Below are 25,841 nucleotides of genomic sequence, written 5' to 3'. Positions count from 1 at the left end.
TGCTGTCATTTTCTGTCCCGGCACTCTGCTGTGCCCCAGCTTCTTTTTTGCCCATTGCCTTATCACACTAGGCAACTATTGCGCAATCTCTGGTGTCGTAGTGGGAATACGGGGCTTTATCAATTTGGGGAGTCAATCTCGCTCACCAGGCTCATCCTGCCAGTGCGGCTCACACAGCCCACCCGGCTCTCAAAAGATGCGACAGGGTCACTCACCTTGCCGCCAACATAAAGATGCGGCCAGGGTCACTCACCCTGCTGCCACTAAAAATAATACTGTGAGCCTGGCAAACAGCGATTGACAAACCACTCCTATCCCCACAACTCTATGCTCTCAATGCTGTGTAGTGTGCATGCAGATGGGTGTATTAACCCTTTGGAGTCCATAACTTTTTTGCTTCCGCAGAATTTGTGTCACGAAAATGCGCACTCGATTTCCAACATAACTTTGGTTCTACTTCACCGATTTTGAAGATCTTGGGCTCGTTGGAAAGCTCTTGATGAGAGAAATACAATGAGCCCAAACTCGCCAAGAGCACTACTCATTGTCCGCCACAATGCGCTCCAAACGCAAGTCCAGCTCCAGATCTGAGACGAAATCGGTCTCCTGAAGCCATTTCACTGAATCTAGCTCGGAACTGTTCAATTTTCTTTATCCACTGACGATGTTGTTCAGAACAACGAAACGTCTGGAGAAGTATCGTAAAAATTTCTATCGTTATTAAATGTTATCAAATATACCACTCTTTGGTCTAGAAAGAATACTTTTTGACTGTTCAATTTGTTTCGAGTAGAAGCTTACCTTGCCGTGACTTTGCGCCGTGCCGGTCCTGGCACTTGCTGCCTGTCGTGAAGCTGGGAAAATCCCTTTTTCCACGCACTGCTGACTCGCAGCACGCAGCGCAGAACATTCAAAATGTTCGATCGCTCGCCGCTCACTCAAACTTCATCGCAGAGACTTCGGAGCTGTTCGAGGCGATAGCGGAGAGTTTTCTCTACCATTTGGCCGAGAACCGAACGTTTGACTGTGCCCACATGCATACAAAATGCCCATGGTTCGAAATCGAACCATGGACTCCAAAGGGTTAAATGAATTTTTGCGAGTGCGCAAAAATAAGTTAACACAGAAGGTGCATGCGCCGCACCGGACACTTCACAGTTTGCTTCCTGCTCAGATTTGCAAGGCTGACTGGTGACTCTCTTCAAAGCCCACCCTCCCATGCCCTCTGCTTCTTTTCTGCTGTGCTGCACCATGCTGAGTCACATCTTCACTTTCCTCTTGGTATCACAATAACCAACATTCAATATCACATCTCTTCAGTTTAAATAACTGAATAAAGAGGGGAGTCAATCTCGCTCACCAGGCTCATCCTGCCAGTGCGGCTCACACAGCCCACCCGGCTCTCAAAAGATGCGACAGGGTCACTCACCTTGCCGCCAACATAAAGATGCGGCCAGGGTCACTCACCCTGCTGCCACTAAAAATAATACTGCGAGCCTGGCACACAGCGATTGACAAACCACTCCTATCCCCACAACTCAATGCTCTCAATGCTGTGTAGTGTGCATGCAGATGGGTGTGTTAACTGTTATTAAATTTATTTTATCGATGTTGCTTCAGTTTGTTTGTTGTTGTTTGTATGTATTCTTTATTTAGAGTGGGAAGTCCAAAACAGGCCCCAGCCTAATAACAATGGTCCCACTAGTGAGGGAATGCTGTATAACTGTGCATAAGGATCAGTGAGTATAACAGCAACTAGTAAGGAAAGAAAAAGAGAGAAGAAAAACAACTCAAAACAGGAGTTGCAACTTGCATAGGGAGAAAATAACGTAAAGAGCAGTGCATACAGCATTTGTAAAAAGGCTTATATATCTGGTAAGCAAAAAGGCAAGAGCCATTGACTTAAAGCGATTGCGTTTTCTTTCTTGCCTGACCGCAGCGGGGAGCTGGTTCCATAAGATGGTCCCAGCATAGGTAACACGTTTGGCAAGATATGCAGTTGGGCTGGCTGGGAGAATCAGTAAATTGCTGTGCCCACCACGAGTTTGAGTGGAATTACTGCGGCTGAAAAAGTTAGCGAACAACATGCTGATGTTAGAGGAGTCATGGAGACAACGCCAGATAAAAACCAGAAGGTGCATGTTGGCGTATGTGGTCAATGTTTGGATGTTCATGCGTGTAAGAATATTGCTTGTGGGTGTCCCGGGAGGTACCCGACAGACTGTGCGTACAGTTGTGTAATATACTTCTGCATTCATGACTCTGCATGCCGAAGATCTTTTGGAATTGCTTTCCATACCTGTGACAGACAGATCGTATGTTCTACAGCAGTCGTTGTTTGGAGGACTTTTCCGAACCGACCCCGAAAATCAAATGCGGTGACTTTCTACCGAGCTAATAAGACAGAAAGTTATTGAGAACACTTATCTACCTGTACTAATGGTAATAAAAGGTTATGGTATCATTTGTCAGGTGGTATTGATGATAACTAGCAAGTACTGTAGAACAGGTAATTTTAGCGACGTAAAAACCCTAGCGAATTTAGCGATCTACTCATTTTCGCTAAAGTTTCAAGTCGCTAATCCGTTGAGACATTAGTAGTGCACTGGTGATCCGGGAGTATAATCGCTGAAAATCGCTAAAATAAAACGTCGCTAACCAGTTGACAATGGGAAAACGCTAAAATTAATAGTCGCTAAAATTACCCGTTTCTCAATTCCTTGAGTATCCAATATATGATCGAGGTCTGCTGACCACCGGAAAGAAATCCATTCTGGTTCAGAGATTGCTGGACGACATGCAGAGAGAAAACCTGGGTCCAACTCAACCTTCAGCAAACGACTCTGCCGAACCCACCGTGGATACATGCGAGGTGCTCGCCGATCCCCCGGTCACCTTGGATCCGACTGGTATTCGCGAACTTATTCGGGCTGAAGTTCGTTCTGCCATCACAGACGAGATTGGAGCCTCTCTTCTGTCGCAGCCAAGTGCGGCACCAGCGCCCCCAGCTGCGTCATCCGACATTAGCATGGGTGCTGCGTGCTCTACACCGCCTCACGCTGGAAATCTGCACGTCCCAAAGTCGGCGCAGGATAGGATATTGCGAGGTGAGTTTGTGGACTTCGACCAATTGTTGCCTGAGATCTTGGGGGCAGTTGATAGCAATAAGTCGTTCGAGCTCAGATCCAGTTCATCCGGGGGTGCACTGGAAGTCGTAGAGGTGAACACCACTCGCCCGGTTCGTAGACGTGTGCACGATATCGCCACTTGGTTAGAAGCATGGTCTCTGTATATGCATGTTGTGATCAGCAATGCACCCCACCGCATAGCAGAACTCCTGTCATACCAGTGCATGATCTTGGCGGCCAACAGGCAGTATTTTGCAGAGGCTTGGCTTATGTATGACCAGCAATTTCGAAGGCTTGTCGCTTCACAACCTGGCAAGCGCTTTGATACGATTGACATAAATACATGGCAGCTGTGCATCACAGGCAAGGCCAGGCATAGATGTCAGTCGTGCAGCCTTGTCCACCCAGCGGCTGCAAGCAACATGTGTCCTTTTCGTCCCAAACATGCACACCAAGCTCAAACATCATCATCCTCACTGCTCACCCGCAACAACGCAGGTGCCGTCATCTGCCGAAACTTCAACCTTGGCAAGTGTAGCTGGTCAAATTGCCGGTTCTCCCACATCTGCAACCGCTGTGGCAAGGACCACCCCCGCAGCAAGTGTTCCGGCAAAGGTCAGCGACCAGCCCAGTAGTTCGGGATTGCAATCCCAGCCTGAGCAACCAATAACTGTTGCATGTGTACATAATTTTGTTCCCCCTCACATTAATAATTCCTCTGTACATACCCCTTTGCATGTCTCTCGTTTTGAGCTTCTATTGCGTCATCACCGCGATAAAGAATTTGCTTCCTATGTGCTAAACGGGCTGCGCTACGGCTTTAGCATAGGTTTCACTGCTTCACGCGACATTTCTGTCCAGTCTGCTAATCTGCCATCTTCTGCTGCTTGTGCCTCCTTTATTTCTGACCAGCTTTATGCTTCTTGCCAGCGTGGCGAAACTGCTGGTCCTTTTAGTGCAGCCCCGTTCACCTCCATGCGCTGTTCTGGTGTCGGCGCGGTACCGAAGAAGAACGGCAAGCTTCGTATGATTCACCATCTTTCTAGCCCCGCCGGTAATAGTGTGAACGACGGAGTTCCAGCTGACCAGTTTTCCCTGCACTACATCAGTATTGACGATGCAATCGAGTCTATTATGTCCTCACCTCAGCCGGTGTACCTCGCAAAGCTGGACATCAAAAGTGCATTCCGGCAAATCCCAGTTCGTGCTGAAGACCACTCACTACTCGGCATATTCTGGCAAGGCAACTACTATTACGAGCGGGTGCTACCGTTTGGGCTTCGCTCCAGCCCAGCCATTTTCGATTCCGTTGCCTCGGCCATAGAGTGGATTATCCGGAACCATTTCTCCATTGCCGACCTATTCCACTACTTGGACGACTTCCTACACGTCACAACTGGCCATACTGTCGCCCAGCGTCAACTAGCAATCCTGCTGCGAGCCTTCATCTATTTGGGCGTGCCGCTAGCGCCAGCAAAGGTGGAAGGTCCTGCGAGATCACTGACGTTCCTCGGCATTATTCTGGACTGCGAGCGGCTCGAGGCCAGGCTCCCCATGGACAAGCTCAACGACCTCAGATCGCTATTGGCCAGCACGATCAACAGCCGGAAGATATCCCAACGCCAACTCGAGTCCCTATTGGGTAAGCTCTCGTTTGCTGCCCGTGTCATCACTCCAGGCCGTACCTTCATGCGTCGTCTGTGGTCCCTCTGCTCACGGTTTCAGCAACCACACTACTCAATAACTTTGACCCAAGAATGCGTGGATGACCTGCTATGGTGGATGAGGCTACTAAGTGAGTGGAACGGGAAGTCCTTCTTCTTGCACCCTAACTGGACCCCATCACCAGATCTCCAGCTATACACAGATGCAAGTGGCACTCACGGCTGGGGTGCTTACAACAACGGGAAGTGGATTCAAGGTTCATGGAACAGTGCCCAGATGCTGCAGTCTATCGAGTGGAAGGAGCTGTTTGCCCTCGTAGCAGCCTGCGCCACATGGGGCGACGAATGGGCTAAGCTCCGGATTCGGGTACACTGCGACAACTCGGCGGTAGTGGACTGCATCCGTTCGGGCACGTGCAAAGCCCCAGCTGTGATGAAGTTGCTACGCGAACTGTTCTTCGTTTGCTATGAGTTCAACTTTCATGTTAGCGCTGTGCACATTGCTGGCTCCAAGAATGTCATTGCAGATTGCCTTTCTCGTTTTCTTATGCAGGAATTTCGACGTCATGCTCCGTTAGCGCGGCCGAGTCCAGACCGTGCTCGTCTTCCAGCAGTCTTGTGAGCGAAGTTACTAAGTACGCTGCCTGTGCAATTGCTCCTAATACCAGACGCACCTACTCTGCCGGTGAGCGTCGTTTTGTCAGTTTCTGCTCCCTTTGCAATCTGCAACCTTACCCAGCTTCTGATCTTACCCTCAGCTGCTTTTGCGCTTTTCTTGCTCGCTCTGTCCGCCCTTGCACGATATCTGTTTATTTGCAAGCTGTACGGTATGCACACATTGAACAGGGTCTAGAGGATCCCCTGATCGAGACCTGGCTTCTCAAGAGAGTGTTGAAGGGTGTTCAACGGTGCCATGGGACCGAGACAGTAAAGCCTAGATTGCCCATAACTATGCCAACTCTAAGGAAATTAGTCGATGCCTGTGATCACCTCCCCGTGTTGCCCGAGCATGACCGAGTTCTCTTCAAGTCTGCTGTGCTGTTGGCATTCTTTGGTTTCCTAAGGTGCTCCGAATTTACAGAGGGCCTTACAAGAGAGTGTATCAGATTTGAGTCGGGCAGCATGACCATCCTGCTAAAGAGATCAAAGACAGACCAATTTGGAAAGGGAGTCCATATTGTCATTGGACCGGCCGGTCGCCCTTACTGCCCTGTGTATGCTATGCTACGCTACCTGGCGATGATTGGCAGTCGAAACGCATCCACTCCTCTGTATGTACTTGCCAAGGGTGTGCCGTTATCCAGAGCTGTTTTCACCAGTACTGCGCGCTTGCTGCTTGAAAAGGCTGCGGTGCCAAACATCGAACTCTACTCGGGGCACTCATTCCGAATTGGCGCAGCTACTACCGCTGCCATGGCAGGGATACCCGATTCGCTGATTCGTTCTGCCGGCAGGTGTCAGAGCGACGTGTCTACGCTATATGCGAATTCCAATGGAGACCAAGTCCAAGATCTCAGCTCAGCTTGCCTCAGTGAGTGACCTTATCTGATTCTTTGCACGGACAGTTTATGTTCCATCCCTGAAGTCCTAGCATAGGAATGTCACTGCTCGATAATTTCTTAATGCTGGGGGGGGGGGGTTGTTTGGGGATAGTGTTGCTGCTTTGTGGAGCTCTATCGCTCCTAACTGGTCACTTGCTTCGCTATTTGCGGCTCTTCACGAGCCAGTTGTTGCCAATTGCATTGGCTTTGCCTTGCAACCCCATTGTGGCACAATGTGGGTTTATTGCGGCTCCTCGCGAGCCAGTTGCTGCCAGTGGCCTGGCATTGCTTTCCAGCTCTTCGAGCTTTTGCATTACAAGACCAGTTACTCGAAGCAGCACACTATCTCCAAAACAATTCCTTGTTGCCTTGGGCTGAGTATGAGTGTGTGAGGGATATGGTACTAACCAGTTGACAATGGGAAAACGCTAAAATTAATAGTCGCTAAAATTACCCGTTTCTCAATTCCTTGAGTATCCAATTTGATTCTGAATGTGAGATATTTCCCGCCAAAAATGAAAGTTGTGCCATCATTTCAAAATTCATATGAGAAAAATTGCGAAAATTGTCCGAGCAAAGTCCTGAAGAAATTTTTCAAAAACCTCAATCCAAATTTGAATTATTTGAAAAAGTCTAGAGATCTATACTTTTGAAACGCACATGGGGTATGCCTCTGCTAATGAGTAGCACCTCTGCGTAACACAATCATGATATACAAATCTGTACTTGGACTGTGCTACATATCTGAAAGGTTTTGGGATGGAAAATACATCAAACTGTACTTTTAACATAGAATGATTTTGTACTTACGTAAACAAGTGGGTTTATTATGAGACCACATTTTGTTGACCATGCATTGTGCAGTTACAGAACCCACCATGTAGAAGCCTGTATGACATTGATATGTTACTGTACTACCAAATTGTTGACCTGTCGATGTGCTATATCCATTGGCAAGCTGTCCTTGGTCTTGACAACTTATACCTGTACACCAATAATTATCGTAAAATCAAAAAATAGAGAAAGAGAAAGAAAGAGAAGATAGATCTATGTATGTATGTATGGATGGATGGATGGATTAATTGATGGATGGATAGATAGATAGACAGATGCAAGAATGGACTCGGATGGGGAGCCAAGGGTAAATTAATGTATAGTAAAGAAAAAAGGACCAAGAAACTACAAGTTACGCTATAATGTCCAATAACACCACCAGTTACAAAACAATCAGCCCAAGCGATAACATTGCACGACACTAAACGACGGTACTGACGTTCTACAACTAACTGACTAACAGCTCTAGAACATCTGGGATGCGCACTCCAACAGCCTTCCAACTTGGAAGGTTCTAAGTTATAGAGATAACATGAGGAGGGGAAGGTGAGCGCAACCAAGACAAGCACGAGCTGTAAGTCTCAGCTGTAAAGGACGTTGGCGGATGTTCATGTATGTCGATGACGATACTGGCAAAACCACTGGACAATACGGTCAAACCACGATTCAAGGATGCAAAGCAACATTCACACAACTTGTGTGGCTCAAAGATGCGAAGATCAATACAAGGGGAAGCTAGGCAAACACGAACCATGCAAAACTGAATGCCTCTGTAAAACCGCACTGTACTTCGACTATGACAATTTAGATGGATATTAGATAGATACAAAGGAGTAATTTTGGCAAATGCCCGCAAAGTGCTCAGTGCACAAAATGCGGAGCGTTTCACACGGAAAAGAGAAATAGGTTCAGTTTGGGTTTGTCGTGACTCAAAGTTTCATGCCTGGCATGGTAAGTCTCTCTGTTCGTGCTAGCCAAAAATATGATCAATGCTTATGTTGTGCTACATCCAAGTGACCATACAGAGAAAATCGTGCCGCACTAAATCAAGAATGCAGAGGTGAAAGTTAGCGTCATTGATGTTCCTTTATGTGCTTGGCAAGCAAGCGTTCTCCTATTTTCAGTCTGCCTAGAAGATCTTTTTTGCTGTTCTTTTATATATCCTTTCATTGAGTAGTCACTTCAGTCCCTCGCTTGGGGATATGATCAAACATATACTCTCCAACGGCTATGCACTAGCTGAATCCAGCCATGTGGCAGGAAAGCACACACGATTGCCCAGAAAGTTCTCGTGTGCCGGACAGCTAGTGCATGTGAGTTTCACATGCACAGCGATGTCACGCCGTGCAAGAAGGAATCACGACAAAGCAGATGTACACTTGAGTATTTTAAGGTAGCATAACGAAATACTTTTTCCGAAAATTTACCAGTTTAACGCCTTTCTGCAATGCTATGGGTGCCCAGAATGAGAAAATCAATATATTAGGGTATGTAATTGGGCACTTTGGAGGGGTTATGGCCCCTCGAAGTAGCCCCAACAAGGCGTTCTCTAAGAGAGAGACAGGTTTACATTGAGGACAATAAAATGCTTCCAACCTTTATCTGTTGCTTCTTGCAATAATGTCAGTAATTCCCATAGTTTCAGAACATATCAGGGTAGATTTATCAGTAAAAATACACTGGTTGAAAGTACAGACTTCTGTGTGAGGAGACGGAACAGGTATTCCGAACCCCGATTCGATATAGTTCCAAATGCTTTGAAATTTAAATTTTGCAAAATTGGCCCGAAAATGATTGAGTTTTTCTTGCTATTTGCATCGCATTACGTCAGTATCGTAAAGTTATGTCAAAATGGAGTTCGTTCATTGGACTCGTTTACCCACTGTTTGCATAAATATGCGAAGAAATGATCTTCTCTCGTAATTGATTCCAGTCTATTTGCCTCAACAGTGTGTGATTATCATCATCATCATCATCATCATCATCATCATCATCATCATCATCATCATCATCATAAGCCCATAGCCCTAAGGCCGTCGGGGCGTCACAGAGCAAGTATGAACAAGCGAGCGCCATAAAAATCTCTCGCGTGCGGTAGCTAGCAAGGACTGCACGGACTGTGTGATTATAGTGGTCCTGAATACCAGAAAAAGAATTGAAATGCACTTATATCGTGGTTTAGTACAAACCTGCCTCATAGAAACAAATGAAAAGCGAACTCCTGTTTGTAAAAGTAGGTTTTTCTCTTATTTCACGACATAACTGCGAGCGTATGGGTGTGTCTTTCACAGGCCCCAAATATAGGGAAGGATTCATTTCGCACTAGCCACATTTTGGGATTAAAATGACGGCTTTGAGCAGCAAAGCCAAGTTAGCCCACGCATGCACGTGTTGGTCCCGGGTTCGTCACGCGGCACGTGCACCTGATGAATAAAAAATAATATTTTCCGAAAATGGCGGATGTAAAAAATATAAGTTTACGTGGCCGCTTTGCCTTGCCTTGTGTCAGCAAAGCAACATCCTTGTCAACAATTTTTGTCAGCCAGTTGGTCAAGGTGGCTCAGGGCTGTGTTTTCTTTGGTTTACAATGTCGCGGGGTGGTTTCACTGCGAGGCAGTCAGCGCAGCTGCAACAGATGATCGCGGCGTCCATCTCGGCAGCTTTGCCACAGCTGACAGCCCCTGCTCCTGCTCCAACGGCGGACGCGCCGGACGAAGTCCGTGATGTGCCCGAAATTCAGGATGGACCTGACGATCTCCTTCTCGACCGCCAGCCAGCCGTGACAGCCAGCCCACCCTCTGTGCCTGTACCAGCAGCAGCAACTTCGTCCCCGACGCCTGCCTCGGGTAAGCCTCGAGCTTCTGCCGTTTATAGCCATGTGAGCATGACGTTTATTACAAAATTACTCAGGGGGGAATTTGTTGATCTCAGCTGCCTGTTGCCCCCCCCCGCCGGTCCCGTCAACTCCGCCGATGAACCGCTTCAGAAGCGCATTCGCTTCTCCGAGCAAGACGGCCAGTTGGTGGTCACAGCAGCATCTGCGGCGAGAACCAAGATCGCGTCCCCCAGCATGTGGCTTGAGGCGTGGACGACTTACTGTTGCATCATTTCTGACCAGCAGCCGGCCAAGTCTCAGGAGCTGTGGGGGTATCAACTGCAGGTTTTGCAGGCGGCCAAGCGGTTCAGATGGGCGGCAGTAGCTGATTACGATGTTCAGTTCCGCCAGAGAGCGTCACACTGCTCGGAGGTGCAGTGGGACAAGATTGACATGGACCTATACACACGTTGTTTCACCGGCCAGTCCCTGTCATTTTGCTCCGCTTGTAACAAGTATGGACATGTTGCTGCGTCCTGCTTGTCTACTTCACGGACTCAAACACAGAAGTCTGCCGGCAGCGCCACTCACACCTGTGACGCCTTCAACAAAGGCACGTGTAGCTTTCGCATCTGCCGATACCGGCACGTGTGCTCCTCCTGCGGAACCAGTGGACACGGAGCCAGCCGCTGCCCCGGCCTTGCCAAGGCCAAGTAGTTTGCCTTCGGATGCACCGCTGCCGCAGCACCGCCCATCTACCCCAGTGGACGTCGACGCTTTGGCAGACGAACTCACTAACTACCCCGATAGAGGAATGGTAGCAGCACTTCTACATGGTTTAACACACGGTTTTCATATTGGTTACACTGGTCCCCGTACTTCCCTTATCTGTCCTAATCTATCTTCTGCATTTGACACTCCTGACATTGTTTCGGAATACCTGGCTAAGGAGTGCTTACGTGGTCATACTGCCGGGCCGTTCCCTGCACCACCCTGTGTGCCGTTTCGATCAGCTGGCATAGGTGTCGTGCCTAAGAAGTCTGGTGGGCACAGACTCATTGTGCACCTCTCCGCCCCGGCCGGACGCAGTATCAGTGACGGCATCTCCGAGGACCAATACAGCTTGATGTATGTGACTGTTGATGATATTGTACGTCACGTTATTCGTCATGGCAAGGGTGCTCTAATGTTCAAAGTTGACATCCAGCATGCATTCCGCAATGTTCCAGTGCACCCTGATGATTGTCCTCTGCTCGGCGTGGTGTGGCAAGGTCGCTACTACGTCGACAAGGTGCTTCCATTTGGACTGCGATCATCACCTGCATTGTTCAACACCCTGGCTGAGGCGGTGTGCTGGATTCTTCGTCATAACTATTCCATTCATGACTTGGAGCACTATCTCGATGATTACATCGGAGTCGCACCACCTACCGGTAGCTCATCTGTCCACCGCTCTACAGCAGCTATTCAAAAAGCAACGGTTCTGCAGGTATTCGACAACCTCGGCATTCCAGTCGCCACTGGCGCAGATAAGGTGGTCGGCCCAGCAACAGTGGTGACGGTACTCGGGATAGAAGTTGACAGCGTGGAGCAGGTGATGCGGCTCCCTGAGGAGAAGCTATCTGCCATGCTCGAGGCTTTGAGCGACTGGTCAACGCGTTCTACCTGCACAAAGCGGGAACTGCTATCGCTGATAGGCACCCTGTCCTTCGCTGCCAAGGTCGTTCCTCCTGGCAGGACCTTCATCCGCCGCCTCATTGACTTAAGCTGCACAGTTCCATTCCTCCAGTCAGTCATCAACATCGACACAGAAGCCCACCTGGACATTGACTGGTGGTGTGGCTTCGCGGCGAACTGGAACGGCAAATCATTCTTTCATGATGTTCAGTGGTCAAAGTCCCCTGACCTCAAGCTGTTTACGGATGCCTCGGATGTTGGCTTCGGTGGCTTCTACGACGGACAATGGTTTTTGGGGCAATGGGCTGCTGAGATGCGGGATGAACCGATTATGGTTCGTGAGCTGATTCCAATTGCTCTAGCATGCGCTGTGTGGGGACATTCTTGGTCAGGCAAGCGCCTTATGTTTCACTGCGATAATGAAGCTGCTGTTTTAGCGTGGCAGAAAGGTTCATGCCGCAACAAGAATGCAATGCACATTATCAGATTCTTGCTTGCTCAGGCCGCATCTGGCAATTTCATATTGTTTTTACGGCACATTGCCGGTGTTGATAATTGCCTTGCTGATGCTTTGTCTCGCCTGCAGATTACTCGCTTCCGAGAACTGGCTCCCACAGCCAGCCGATGCCCGGTGCCAACTCCTCCGCTCGACTCGCTGCTCTGATTGCTGCCAGCAATGACCTCGTCAGAGACTCAGTCTCTGGTTCCACGGCCCAGACTTTTAAGCCCGGTATTTCCGCATACATACAGTTTTGTCAAATCCATTCTTTTCCCCCTCTTTTCCCCACTGCTGAACATATTATAATTATATCCTTCGCTTCTGACCTCTTTGTTACCAAACGCCTGTCGCTATCGACTATCCGTGTGTACTTAGCTGCCGTAAGATACCACTTGCTCTGTAATGGCGCACCAATTGGCAGTCTCAAATCTGCCCGCTTGACTTCTGTGTTGCATGGGATTGAGAGGCGACAATCTCTTCCGGCATCTAGTCGAAGAGGGATGACGATGCCCGATCTTGCTCAATTCCGGCTGTACCTTGACAGATCTAATTATGCCACTGTAGACCGTGCCATGCTGTGGGCAAGTGTTACACTGGCCTTTTATGGTTTGTTGCGTGCCAACGAGTTTTTAGCTGCATCCCCTCATTCATTTGACAGTAAGAGAACACTGCTCTGGGAAGCTGGCAGTATATCATCCGGCTCGGTTTCTCTGCAGCTAAAAGTCACCAAGACACAGCAGCTTGGTGACGGAGGAACAGTCCAAGTGGTGACCACAGGAGACTCTACGTGCCCAGTGTCGGCCATGGCCGAGTTCCGGACCCTGACCGCTACAACCGGCAGCGCACGGCCAGTGTTTGTGTTCGTCGACGGCAGCTACCTCACTTTTGCTTGTTTGACCAAGATCCTCAGGCACGCCCTCAACTGCAACCGGGTGAGCTCCCATTCTATGCACATTGGCGGGGCCACTCTCATGGCTGACCGGGGTGCAAGTGAAGCAGCCATACGCCGTGCAGGCCGCTGGCGAAGTGCAGCATCCGATCGCTATGTCAGGCGTGCAGCCGGTATGCCGTCCCTGTAATGACTAGCTGCAAGACTGGTACAGCCCACGCCCATGTGGTGCTTTGAACACAAGTGAGGTGCATTTGTAATGTTGTGCAGTGAAGTGCAGTCCATGTCTTGTGCAGTCCTTTTGTTGTAGCCTTGTTTGTATCACGGAGGGGTTTGCCATGGTTACTTGTAAGGACATACGCTAAGGAGCGACGCCGTGAGAAATGCTTGGTCGTGAACACTGGTTTTTGGGAAGGTCAAATGCATTTGCCTCTCAGTGGTGTGCTGTACTGTCTCAGTGTTGTAACAGCTGTATGTTGTTGCGTGGTTGACCCGCCGGTTTGAGGCATGGGTGGTCAACTGTGTATGTTGTATCGGTGTGTTCCCGTTTGAAGTTGCCGGGCCACCATGTGGTTGACCCGCCTGTTTGAAGTTGCCAGGCATGGGTGGTCAACTGTGTATGTCGTATCGGTGTGTTCCCGTTTGAAGTTGCCGGGCCGACATGTGGTTGACCCGCCTGTTTGAAGTTGCCAGGCATGGGTGGTCAACTTTGTATCTGTCTCAGTGAAGTTGCAATACCTACATTGCTGTGACTCGCCCGATTGCTGTTGCCGGGCACCTATGGTTTTATTTGAGACAATCTCTGCTGGCTTATTACATAATTCTTGGCTCAATGTTATCCACGGTGTCGCTCAATGCACAGTCTCGTCAAAATGTATCAGACAAAATGTGAAGAGAAAAAAAAGAAGAAAAAAAACTATGGCAAACCCCACTACCTTGTATTCTATTTCCCTGGTGTATGTGTGTCCGCATTTTGTGCGTTGGGCACGCGCATGTGTGTGCGTGCGTGTGTGTGTGTGTGTGTGTGTGTGTGTGTGCGCGCGCGCGCGTACATGCGCAAGAGCGCGCCTGGATAAGTGTGTGTATGTGTGTTTTGTTTGTTTGAAGTTTGTTGTGCGTATGCGTGCATGCACGTGGGTTAAGGGGAAGTTAAGGCAAAAATTAAAATTTCACCAGTTGTAGTCTTCGAGGTGCTGAGTCGAATGGTCTTGTCCGAGAAAGCTGAGACGCTCCCTTCCTACTTGAATCCCAATCGAACTCGCGCACTTCCACCGAAACTGGGTGACTGCGCCCTACGAGATGGGGATTTGTATGCAAAATGTCACTAAAAGCGCCATTTCGTTCTTATAAAAGCACGGAAGACCGCGATTGGCCCGTATGTTGTAGTCTTTTGGACGCTGAGTCGACTGGTTTTGGTCCGAAAAGGCTGCGATGCAGCGTTCCTCCTTTATTCCCAATCGAACATGGTTAAACAAGCGGTCACGTGCTCCTGGGTGCCCAAATCACCTGGTCACCAAGCCAGCAGGCGACAACTTTCACACCAAGGTTCAACTCGAGTGACAGGACTGCACCCAAAAAAGGTCACACAGGCTAGTAAGTTGTACCCTGCAGGCACGGTGACCAGGTGACTGGCGTACGCAGGAGCACGTGACCACTTGTTCAACCATGTTCGATTGGGAATAAAGGAGGAGCGCTGCATCGCAGCCTTTTCGGACCAAAACCAGTCGACTCAGCGTCCAAAAGACTACAACATACGGGCCAATCGCGGTCTTCCGTGCTTTTATAAGAACGAAATGGCGCTTTTAGTGACATTTTGCATACAAATCCCCATCTCGTAGGGCGCAGTCACCCAGTTTCGGTGGAAGTGCGCGAGTTCGATTGGGATTCAAGTAGGAAGGGAGCGTCTCAGCTTTCTCGGACAAGACCATTCGACTCAGCACCTCGAAGACTACAACTGGTGAAATTTTAATTTTTGCCTTAACTTCCCCTTTAACAGCTTGCCCTCATGATGCTTTAACCCTGAAAATTTGAACAAAATTGGACAGAAAGTGGTTTTTGACCTCCGATATTTTTCGCGATATAGGCCCGAGTTTAGGAATGGGTTTGCTCCCACACTGGAGCTCACGCTATTCCGCCGACTTGACTTGACACTTGACTGACTCACGACTGCCATCCAGAGAACACGAGAAGTCCACGAGAAGTCCATCGAACCTTCGACTCGGCAAACCTATATAGGCCCGAGCTACGTTAAGGACTTATTGCAGTTGGAAAATCAATAATCGAAAGAAAACAAGATCTCTTCAGGGCACGGTCACGGCCCTCCGGGACCTGGAAGTGCATGATGTAACCGCACATGCACACGAAATATGTGTGCTCATAGCAACTTGAGAGAAATTTTGATTTTCTCTCGCAAGGGTGGCATACATAATTATTGCACTCGTGTGTAGTAGCTGTCCAGTGCACAAGAACCTTCTGGGTCATCTTGCGCTACTGTTGCAGTCCTTGCTGATTTGTTGTTGTGGACCAGTTTGTCTCTCTTGTCATGTGCTGTTGTTCAGCAAGTGATGCTTCATTGCAGTTTCATTTGAGTTTCCACTAGAGCAGAGATTTTCCCATGATGTCTCAAAACTGACAGGCATATTGAGACATTCAACAACCCTACTCTAACACATCTACGAAGCGCAAACCAACAATCTTCCAACTTGGAAGGCTCAGTTGCAGAAAATTCCAATGAGGGGAAGGGATGGGCCTTGTTGTCGCACTATCTAAGTGTTGTACATGTGGCTGCACGTGTTTGTTGTAGTTGTAAGTCTAACATTACTTCTCCATCACTGCATCAGCTCAACCGCCACCACTGGACTGCCTTTTTACACTCTTTTTATTGACGAATAAACAAGAACACGGAAAACGACTACATCTTGAAAAGACGACAGACCAAAGACCAGCTCACACAGTCTCGCGCATGCGCACAACACCACCAACCAATGACGCTTGTCCACAGCGACCAAGACGAAACAAACACGTGACACCAAATCTACCACAATAACCCGACCAAAAAAACACATACCGTCTGTTGCGGTGCGACTTGGTCCCGCAACTAACCATCGTCCGGCAGACCACAAAAAACCCAGAAACTCCTTTAATCGACATTACCACTCGTTTTCAACAAGAACACCAAAGAACACACCGAACAACGATCGCCAAATCGCTGTCCTGAGCAAAACGTGCAGCGTGCGTGCATTTGGCTTGCGCTGCATGCATGCACACGACGACGTGGCATAGAGAGAAAATGCAGCGTACCGAAAATGCATGAATCATCGTAGCCATAGAGATACTAAATATGGCGACTGCCAAAGTCCGCGTGCAGCGCGGAGTGCAGGTGCATGCAACGAAAAGAAAAGCAATAATTTGAGTACAGAACAAGCAGAAACTAGTTACTTGCAAAGTGCTGAAATGAAAGAATAAAGAATTGTTGATTACGGAGGTGAAAACAGTGTCTGTCAAGGGGTGCTTGCATCCAGCGACAGGGTGACAGCACACCCTGTCAGCGAGAGTAAGTTTCGCCAAGTAGATCGTAGCGGAGTTGCCGCGGATGGCGATAATGCAACGGATCAAGTACTAGTAAGTACATGAACATTGCAACCAATTAGTGTGTCAACAATTCTACTTATATAATAAATTAGAACAACTCACAAGCCTTCGCTCGTGAACATGTCGTGGTACGAACACGCATAGCAATTACTGTATCATAAAATGTGTCTCGATGTAGACGTAACAGATATGCACTCGTGATGTAATTCTAACAGACTAACAAATAAATATTACACTCGCGAAATGCATAGCAGTAATACGCACCGCACCAATATTGCAAGCGACCTAGCATGTCTTGACAATACGGCCCTTGCAGCATGTGATAGTTCTGTACACAATTCGTAACTTCAATACACTAATAGTATCAACGTGCAACATGTGACAACATGTGACAATTCGAAAGGATATTGTTCAAGAGCGTAGTCTCCTGTCCACCGTCCTCGGTATGACCAAATAAAACACAATACGCAGAGAGACGCAACCGCAAATAGCAAAAGTAGCCACAGGACCAACGCATGTAGCTCCCCAGAAAAAAACAGGGCAACCAAAGCCAGAAGAAAGAAAGAGAGGTGAATGTTAAAGAGAAGAGAAGAAACACTGCATTGCTGTCTAGCCACGCACACACAAAAAAAACACCGTGTCAGGCTTAACCTAAGCCTAAAAACCGATGAGCCCTGCCCATCCACACAACGCCAGCCAAACCCATGACTGTCACCGAAAAAACAAAAATAAATAAAATATATACATGACAACGACAAACAAGCAGCGAGTCTAGCTCCCAGCAATGAACCGGGGCTAACCCTTATCGGACGTTCGTTGCCTTTGATGTGGACTGCCACAAGGAGAACCAACCGTGGTTCACCATGATCAGACGCCAGTTCCCAAGACAAGTAGCAATTCAAACAAACTCCCGCATGCACGCACGCATGCACACACACAAACACTCACTGGAAAACAAAGAAAAGAAGAGAGATATGGAGAGAAGAAAGGCGGCGCATTCGCAGCCGGCACACGACTTCGGAGCAGCGGGAAGCCGACGGCGAAGCTGATACTCTACTCGTATCAGGACAACGAAACGGCGGACGCACAGCGACACTTGAACACAGCTCAGCGGAGGGCGTCAACTTGATCGAATTGAGTAGACGACGACGACGGGACACCAGACGACGACACAGTTGACTTAAGCGGATGACGACATTGCGCGACGACACCGCACGACAACACAGCACGACGACACAGCTTCACGACAAACGTTCGAACACGGACAGGGTTGACGAATAAACAAGGACAGTCCAGCAGTGACGGGAGCAACACACATCTCAGAGTCGTGAGCTGCGGAGGCAGAACTCCGCGTAGAGAGATAGTTGGGCACGTGTTTGTTGTAGTTGTAAGTCTAACATTACTTCTCCATCACTGCATCAGCTCAACCGCCACCACTGGACTGCCTTTTACACTCTTTTTATTGACGAATAAACAAGAACACGGAAAACGACTACATCTTGAAAAGACGACAGACCAAAGACTAGCTCACACAGTCTCGCGCATGCGCACAACACCACCAACCAATGACGCTTGTCCACAGCGACCAAGACGAAACAAACACGTGGCACCAAATTTACCACACTGTTGTCTCTTTGTCGTACCTGCTGCTGTATTTGTGTCTCTGTGTCATACATGCTGCTGACCTGTACATGCTGCTGCGATGCTTTATTGTATTGCTGACACGTGCACCTTTTTGTGCTGATATCAAGTACACCACTTTTTGTGCTGATGTCATGACCCGGATCAGACTCGTCATGAAAGCGACCATGCATTGAGTTCAGCAGCCAAAAGCTGGGCTCCGAAATATACTAGAGTTCTGTAAGAACCATGATTAGTCCTGCGAAGGATTTGGCACGTTAGTTGAGCAATCGTGGCTTACAACTCGTGGCCTAGAGCCGCAAAGTGTGGTCGTACGTCGGCCACACCTTCAGTACAAGTCGTCAGCATTGTACTCACTACACTGTTGAGCTTGAGGGGACCACGCTTAGTCCTGCAAGGGAGCTGATACCTTTGTTAGTTGAGCAAGAGTGGCGCCTCTTCTCGTGTCGTGAGACGCAAAGAGTCGACGGTACTTCGTGTACTGTGGACTCCGTACCCTTTTGGAGGGAACACGGCATTGCCGCCTGCAGCAGCTATGTTTGGGGGAAGAGCCCATATTGGGTGAACCTACAAGAAGGACGCAGCTACGCTTCCCGCTGCTGCAATGCATCCCAGTCCACATGATCGCGGACCAAGATTATGCCAGCCTTTGGAGAACACTGTATTCACATTTGGGTGAGCGGGCTCCCCGTATTGATCTTTGTACTAACGTTATATCCTAGTTTGGCTGATTGCATCACTGTTTGAAATATAGAAATAATCCTTACGCATTCTTGTCGCTGTTGCCTACTATTGATCACATAATGTAGCATATATAGAGAGCTGTTTTGCTGGCATTCATCCTCGACTCTCGGGGAGCTCACTACTCCTCCGACTCTCTCCTGCTTTGGGTCGTTGACTCTTCACGCTTGATCTTTCGATTTACCATTGCAATGGTTCAATAAACACTGTTCAAGTGGAATTAGAAACCTGTCGTTCTGTGTGAGCTAGCTAACTTGGATGGCGACTATATTGGTCGTCTACCTGGGCAGCCACTAGACTGATCTAAGCCAAGTCACAAACCAGCCAACGCGCGGCCATGACACTGATATCGAGTACACCGCTTTTTGTGCTCGGATGAGGGCACCAATTTCCGATATGTTTCCTTTTGCCAGTTGTCAGTTGTCAGTTCTCCTGTCGGCTCCTGAAGTGTGGTAATGAAAAGCTCTCTCTCTAGAAATAGAGAACAATTATTACTTTCCTAGACTCTTTGTTTGTGTGGCGGGACGAAAGCGGAGAGGTAGTTCGTCCTTCGGGCAGGCGACATTTGGCGCCCAACGTGGGGCTCGAACCCACGACCCTGAGATTAAGAGTCTCATGCTCTACCGACTGAGCTAGACGACATAAATGTTCGGTTAACGTAGGAGTTAACTGTTGTTAACAGTCACGTACCATTGCTTCGCTGTTGGCCTTTATAACGGGTTGCATAACCCTCCTTACGTGTGCGCACGATCTTGCTCTCTCTACATACTGCTGTGTATCATAGACATCACATGCCCACGCTCTGCGCATGCGCCGATTTCCTGTGCGCACAACAGAGCTTTCTGTCTTTCCAGTTTCCTTGCCTGCAGTCAGCTTTCAAATTCTTCTCACGATGGCCCATTTCTCGACCAGACAAAAGACGCCATCGGCCAGAGTGGCAGCTCAACCTTCGGATACAGGACGTAATGTGCGTGTGCGGCGAAATCCTGTTCGTCTTCAACTGCCCAGAACTCCAATACCTCCCCACTCAGATTCTATTGTCTCCGACGTTGCGCCATCAGTTTCTTCTGCCCCCACCTTGAATGTGGCCCCTGATCCCGGGGCGGCAACTCAAACTTCGGCTGCAGGCAGTAATGCGCGTGCGAGGCCAATTCCTGTTCGTCGTCAACCAACCTGGACTCCATTATCTTCCTCCATGGCCTCTGTTGTCTCCGACGTTGCGCCGTCAGTTTCTTCTGCCGCCGCCTTGAGTGTGGCCCCTGATGTACTTGTTTCGGCTGTTTCTCAGGCCGTCGGCCAGGTCCTCCAGCCCCTGATGGAGCGAGTAGAGCAGTTGGAATCTGCTGCAGCCGTCGTGCCACCTGTCAACTCCAGCTCTGTTCATGCATTGGGCCATCCGGCGGCTGCTCGTCCGTCGCTCTCTGTACCTGATAAACTCTGCGGGCGAATTGAACGCGGTGAGTTAATTGATTTCGACGACCTCCTCCCGGACCAGCTGGGTATGAAGCCCGATGTGGTCCAGCTAGCTGTGGGGGCCAACCGCTCTGTCCAACTTGTACAGAAGCCAACTCAGGCCCAGCGCCGCCATGTCCACGATGTAGCGTCATGGCTCGAAGCGTTTACTGTCTACACAAGAGTAACTGTCGCGGTGGCTCCAGATAGGGCAAATGATTTGCTTGCATATCAGGCCACTATTCTGGATGCAAATAACTCGTATCACGTGGACGCACGGCTAAGGTATGACAGGCGTTTCCGGCGCGCCATAGCCTCCCAACCACTGTCGTACGACTGGGCTGTCATCGACTCTAATTTGTGGCAGTCGTCATTCACCAGCCGTGGTCGCCTGCCATGTGCGCGCTGTTCTCTGGTGCACCCAGTGGCCCAGGCCCAGTGTCCCTTTAGACCAGGGCCTCCATCCGGTGGTGCTGGGAGTGGAGGTCCGCCGCAGTCCAGCGCGCCAACCCATCTTGGGAAGCCTATCTGCCGAAACTTCAACAGGGACCACTGCAACAACTCATTCTGCAATCGTGCTCACGTGTGCCTTCAATGCCGCGGGACGCGCCCAGAAGTCAAATGTGGCAGGGGACAGGCCGCCACCTCAGCGTCTGCTCCGTAAACATTCTGTGGAGACCCCCATCAATGTTAGCTGATTAGCCGGGCTCCTTAACCGTCATTCTGATCACTCCTCTCACTTTGTGTTGCATGCGTTGTGTCACGGTTTCACGATAGGCCATTCTGCTGCTATATCTGGTGTTCATAGTTCTCCCAATCACCTGTCGGCCATCCGTAATATGCAGTATGTTTCTTCCTATTTGACCGCGCAAGGGTTGCGTTCTCAAACGCAAACTCGCCCCACTCCTGGGCCACCTCTCGTTCGCTTCCAGAGCAATTCCGGCCACCCGTACATTATTACGCTGCCTGTATGACCTCGACAAGGCCACATCTGAGATGTCATCTCACCGAATGCTGCACCTCTCAGCCTCAGCCAAGGGCGACCTGAGCTGGTGGCACCAGACTCTGTCAACATGGAACGGAAAGTCATTTTTCCTGCTGGAGAAGTGGATGCCCAGCACTGACCTCCAGTTGCAAACCGACGCAAGTGGCACTATTGGATTTGGAGCCTTCTTCAATGGTCGCTGGTTCAGAGGTGACTGGTCCCCGCAGCAACTGGAACTAAGCATTACCTACAAGGAGCTCTTCGCCATTGTCGCGGCCTGCGCCACATGGGGGATCGAGTGGCTGCGGCTGCGTGTGGAGTTTCAGTGCGACAACCAACCTGTCGTGGAGTGCCTGAAGACGGGCACGAGCCGGTCTTCTGCAGTCATGGCACTCATCTGCACCCTGTACTCAATCTGTGTGAAGCACAATTTCCTGATCCGAGCATCGCACCTGCCAGGAATTTCCAATACCATCGCTGATGCCCTGCCCCGGAACAAGATGGATGCCTTCAGGACCTTTGCTCCTACAGCTGCGGAGCGGCCTGACACCGTGGTCCAGCCGATCACTGAGTAAGTGCAAAGACATTCACTTAGGATGCAGATAGCGTTCTCTGTCGATCCTACTCCACAATATCAGTCTGTCTTTATGCCTCTAGAACAACGCTCTTGTGCAATACATACGTACCATCTATATTGGTTGTTATCACCCGCTATCTCCTCTGCCCCTAATGGGAATGTCGGCATGGGCACTCCTCCGTAACTAACCTCTCGCGCACTACTGTCATGACCCGGACTCGACTCGTCGTGAAAGCGACCACGCAATGAGATTCAGCAGCCAAAAGCTGGGCTCCGAAATATTCTAGAGTTCTGTAAGAACCATGATTAGTCCCGCGAAGGATTTGGCACTTTCGTTAGTTGAGCAATCATGGCTTACAACTCGTGGCCTAGAGTCGCAAGTGTTGTCGTACGTCGGCAACACCTTCAGTACAAGTCGTCAGCATTGTACTCACTACACTGTTGAGCTTGAGGGGACCCTGCTTAGTCCTGCAAGGGAGCTGATACCTTTGTTAGTCGAGCAAGCATGGCACCTCTCCTCGCGTCGTACGACGTAAAGGGTCCTGCAAGTGCTTCGCGCACTGCGGACTCCGTTATCCTTTTTTTGGGAGAGGTCACGGCTTGACCGTGAAGCACCCTACGGGGCAATGAGAGGGAAGAGCCTACGGGCAGGAGATGAAGGGTGACCCAATAAAGACAGCGTACGAAGGCGGCGTGCTCTGGCTGCAGCAACTTCCGACAGCGTACTCCAGGCCCCGTCGCACGAAGAGCCTCGGAGTCCTTTCATGTAATGTGGGTGAGCAAAGCTCCCCGTATTGATTGATCTTTGTACTATATTCTAGTTTGGCTGATTGCACATATTGCACCACTGTTTGTAATATAGAAATAATCCTTACGCATTCTTGCCGCTGTATACTTTTGATCACATAATGTAGCATATATAAGGAGCTGTTTTGCTAACATTCATCCTCGATCCGGGGAGCTCACTACTCCTCTCGATTCTGAGAGAGTCACTCCGACTCTCTCTTGCTGTGGTGTTTCGTCACGTACTGAGCATGATGTTGGTCACTGGTTCTGACATTGGACGCGATGTGCTGTCCCAATTCCTTGCGAGATCACTTCGGGTGATGGAGCATTGCATTTTTAAAGCTTCTAAAGTTGATGTCGTTCCGAGGAGCCATGATGGTGACGGCAAACGAGAGCACGTTCTTCGCTTGCGGTGGCGTGAAGTGATACCCCCATTTTCGGAGATGACGGTTAACGCCGTGCTAGACACGTCGGAAGGGTTGCCGACCTGTGCCTTGACGATACCTGATGGGTGTTTTCAAGGAATGAACGATGTCATGATGGCGCATGCGCTAGTGAGCCCTACGGTGGATGGTGTTCCCGTACGGGTGTTAAATTACTCTGACGAGGCAGTGGCTCTAGAGAGGGCAATGCAGATTGGTCGGTTAGAACCAATATCTGAAGTCATGAGTATCGTGACCGAAGACACTATGGCCGATGGCCAGAGAGAGGAATCAGCTCAAATAGCTGAGACAGAGGACTCCCTCGGGGTCTGGAAGCAGTTGCGCATTGGCGCAGATTGTCCCGCTCTAACTCCCCGCTGTGGAAGGGACGAGCTGGTCTCAGTCCAGGTACCCACTGGTAGTGGAAGGGATGAGCTGGGCTTAGTCCAAGTACCCACTGTTGGTGGAAGGGATGAGCTGGGCTTAGTCCAAGTACCCACTGTTGGTGGAAGGGATGAGCTGGGCTTAGTCCAGGTACCCACTGTTGATGGAAGGGATGAGCTGGGCTTAGTCCAAGTACCCACTGTTGGTGGAAGGGATGAGCTGGGCTTAAGCCAGGTACCCACTGTTGGTGGAAGGGATGAGCTGGGCTCAGTCCAGGTACCCACAATTGGTGGAAGGGATGAGCTGGGCTCAATCCAGCCCACAGCGGCGGGTGGAGGAAGTGATGGGCAATCTGGTATCTCCTGCGAGGAGATCCACTGCTTGCAAGCCTTAGTGCTTCGGTATCGAGATGCGTTCGCTTTGAACCCATCTGAGCTTGGTCGCACTTCGGTGCTACACCACACAATTGAGACACGTGATCATGGTCCTGTTGCACAGGCTACTAGGCGTATGCCATTGTGTCTGTCCTTGCTGGCAGCAATGAACCTACCGTGGAAGTCTTGGCGAGGTCGCCAAGGTCTTTTGTAATGGGTGGAGTGTGGGTGGAACCGATTCGTTGGATACCACCAAATCTATGAAATGGCTCCTGGAGCTCTGCAGCAGTTTTTGTACTGAACCGGATACCTACGTGGTAGAAGGGTGTGTCGGCCACACGTTATGGCCTATGGTCTACATTCATCTGAGATGACACAAAATGGCGAACTGTCATACGTATACGCTTTGCGTGAAGATTTGCAACGTGCATTTAGTTGTACATGACAAGCTGCGTGTTGATCATCAGCACCAGGCTCATCTCTACGATAGTGGAGCAGTACCAGTTTCATTTTGAAGTTGGAATTTTTTGATGGAAATGTCCCGCCTGTGGAGCCACATTTCGTACTCTATGCCCGTACCTGTTACGGTGCAGAACCAGTTGGCTTGGCCAACGAGAGCTAGGCGGTAACCGTCACGACTCGCCGACTTCCAAGTTGGGTAACATCACGGGGACGTGATTCTTGAGAGGCCGGGGAATTGTCATGACCCGGACTTGACTCGTCGTGAAAGCGACCACGCAATGAGATTCAGCAGCCAAAAGCTGGGCTCCGAAATATTCTAGAGTTCTGTAAGAACCATGATTAGTCCCGCGAAGGATTTGGCACTTTCGTTAGTTGAGCAATCATGGCTTACAACTCGTGGCCTAGAGTCGCAAGTGTTGTCGTACGTCGGCAACACCTTCAGTACAAGTCGTCAGCATTGTACTCACTACACTGTTGAGCTTGAGGGGACCCTGCTTAGTCCTGCAAGGGAGCTGATACCTTTGTTAGTCGAGCAAGCATGGCACCTCTTCTCGCGTCGTACGACGTAAAGGGTCCTGCAAGTGCTTCGCGCACTGCGGACTCCGTTATCCTTTTTTGGGAGAGGTCACAGCTTGACCGTGAAGCACCCTACGGGGCAATGAGAGGGAAGAGCCTACGGGCAGGAGATGAAGGGTGACCCAATAAAGACAGCGTACGAAGGCGGCGTGCTCTGGCTGCAGCAACTTCCGACAGCGTACTCCAGGCCCCGTCGCACGAAGAGCCTCGGAGTCCTTTCATGTAATGTGGGTGAGCGAGCTTCCCGTATTGATTGATCTTTGTACTATATTCTAGTTTGGCTGATTGCACATATTGCACCACTGTTTGTAATATAGAAATAATCCTTACGCATTCTTGCCGCTGTATACTTTTGATCACATGATGTAGCATATATAAGGAGCTGTTTTGCTAACATTCATCCTCGATCCGGGGAGCTCACTACTCCTCTCGATTCTGAGAGAGTCACTCCGACTCTCTCCTGCTTTGGGTCTTTTGACTCTACACACTTGATCTTTCGATCTAGTACTGCAATGGTTCAAATAAACACTGTTCAAGTGGAATTAGAAACCTGTCGTTCTGTGTGAGCTAGCAACTTGGATGGCGACTATATTGGTCGTCTACCTGGGTAGCCACTAGACTGATCTAAGCCAAGTCACAAACCCGCCAAAGCGCGGCCATGACACTACTATTAAACTCGCATGGGTCATAAACCGCTCCTGCTCAACGCAGGCCGACCCACCAACTCGCATGGGTTACAAACCGCTCCTGCTCAGCGCAGGCCGACCCACTTGGTCATAAATTTCACGGTTCGCGTGAGACTC

At 49.6% G+C, this 25,841-nt stretch overlaps 1 protein-coding gene across 4 annotated transcripts in view; it reads right to left on the bottom strand.

Annotated features, from left to right (window-relative positions):
* LOC135808887 (CUB and sushi domain-containing protein 3-like) overlaps positions 1–25,841 on the bottom strand; it is a 122,225-nt gene that overhangs the window by 31,191 nt on the left and 65,193 nt on the right. For 2 of the 4 annotated variants that reach the window (XM_065322126.1, XM_065322127.1), the window contains exon 10: positions 7,144–7,317. The exons of the other annotated variants lie outside the window; for them this stretch is intronic. In XM_065322126.1, the coding sequence (XP_065178198.1) occupies positions 7,144–7,317 (174 nt within the window). The remainder of the gene's footprint in view (positions 1–7,143; positions 7,318–25,841) is intronic. 4 annotated transcript variants of the gene reach the window in all.

The sequence above is a fragment of the Sycon ciliatum genome, chromosome 2, assembly GCF_964019385.1.
Source record: "Sycon ciliatum chromosome 2, ocSycCili1.1, whole genome shotgun sequence".
In the NCBI taxonomy this organism is placed as follows: Eukaryota; Metazoa; Porifera; class Calcarea; order Leucosolenida; family Sycettidae; genus Sycon; species Sycon ciliatum.
This window is presented reverse-complemented; position numbering and strand designations above follow the sequence as displayed.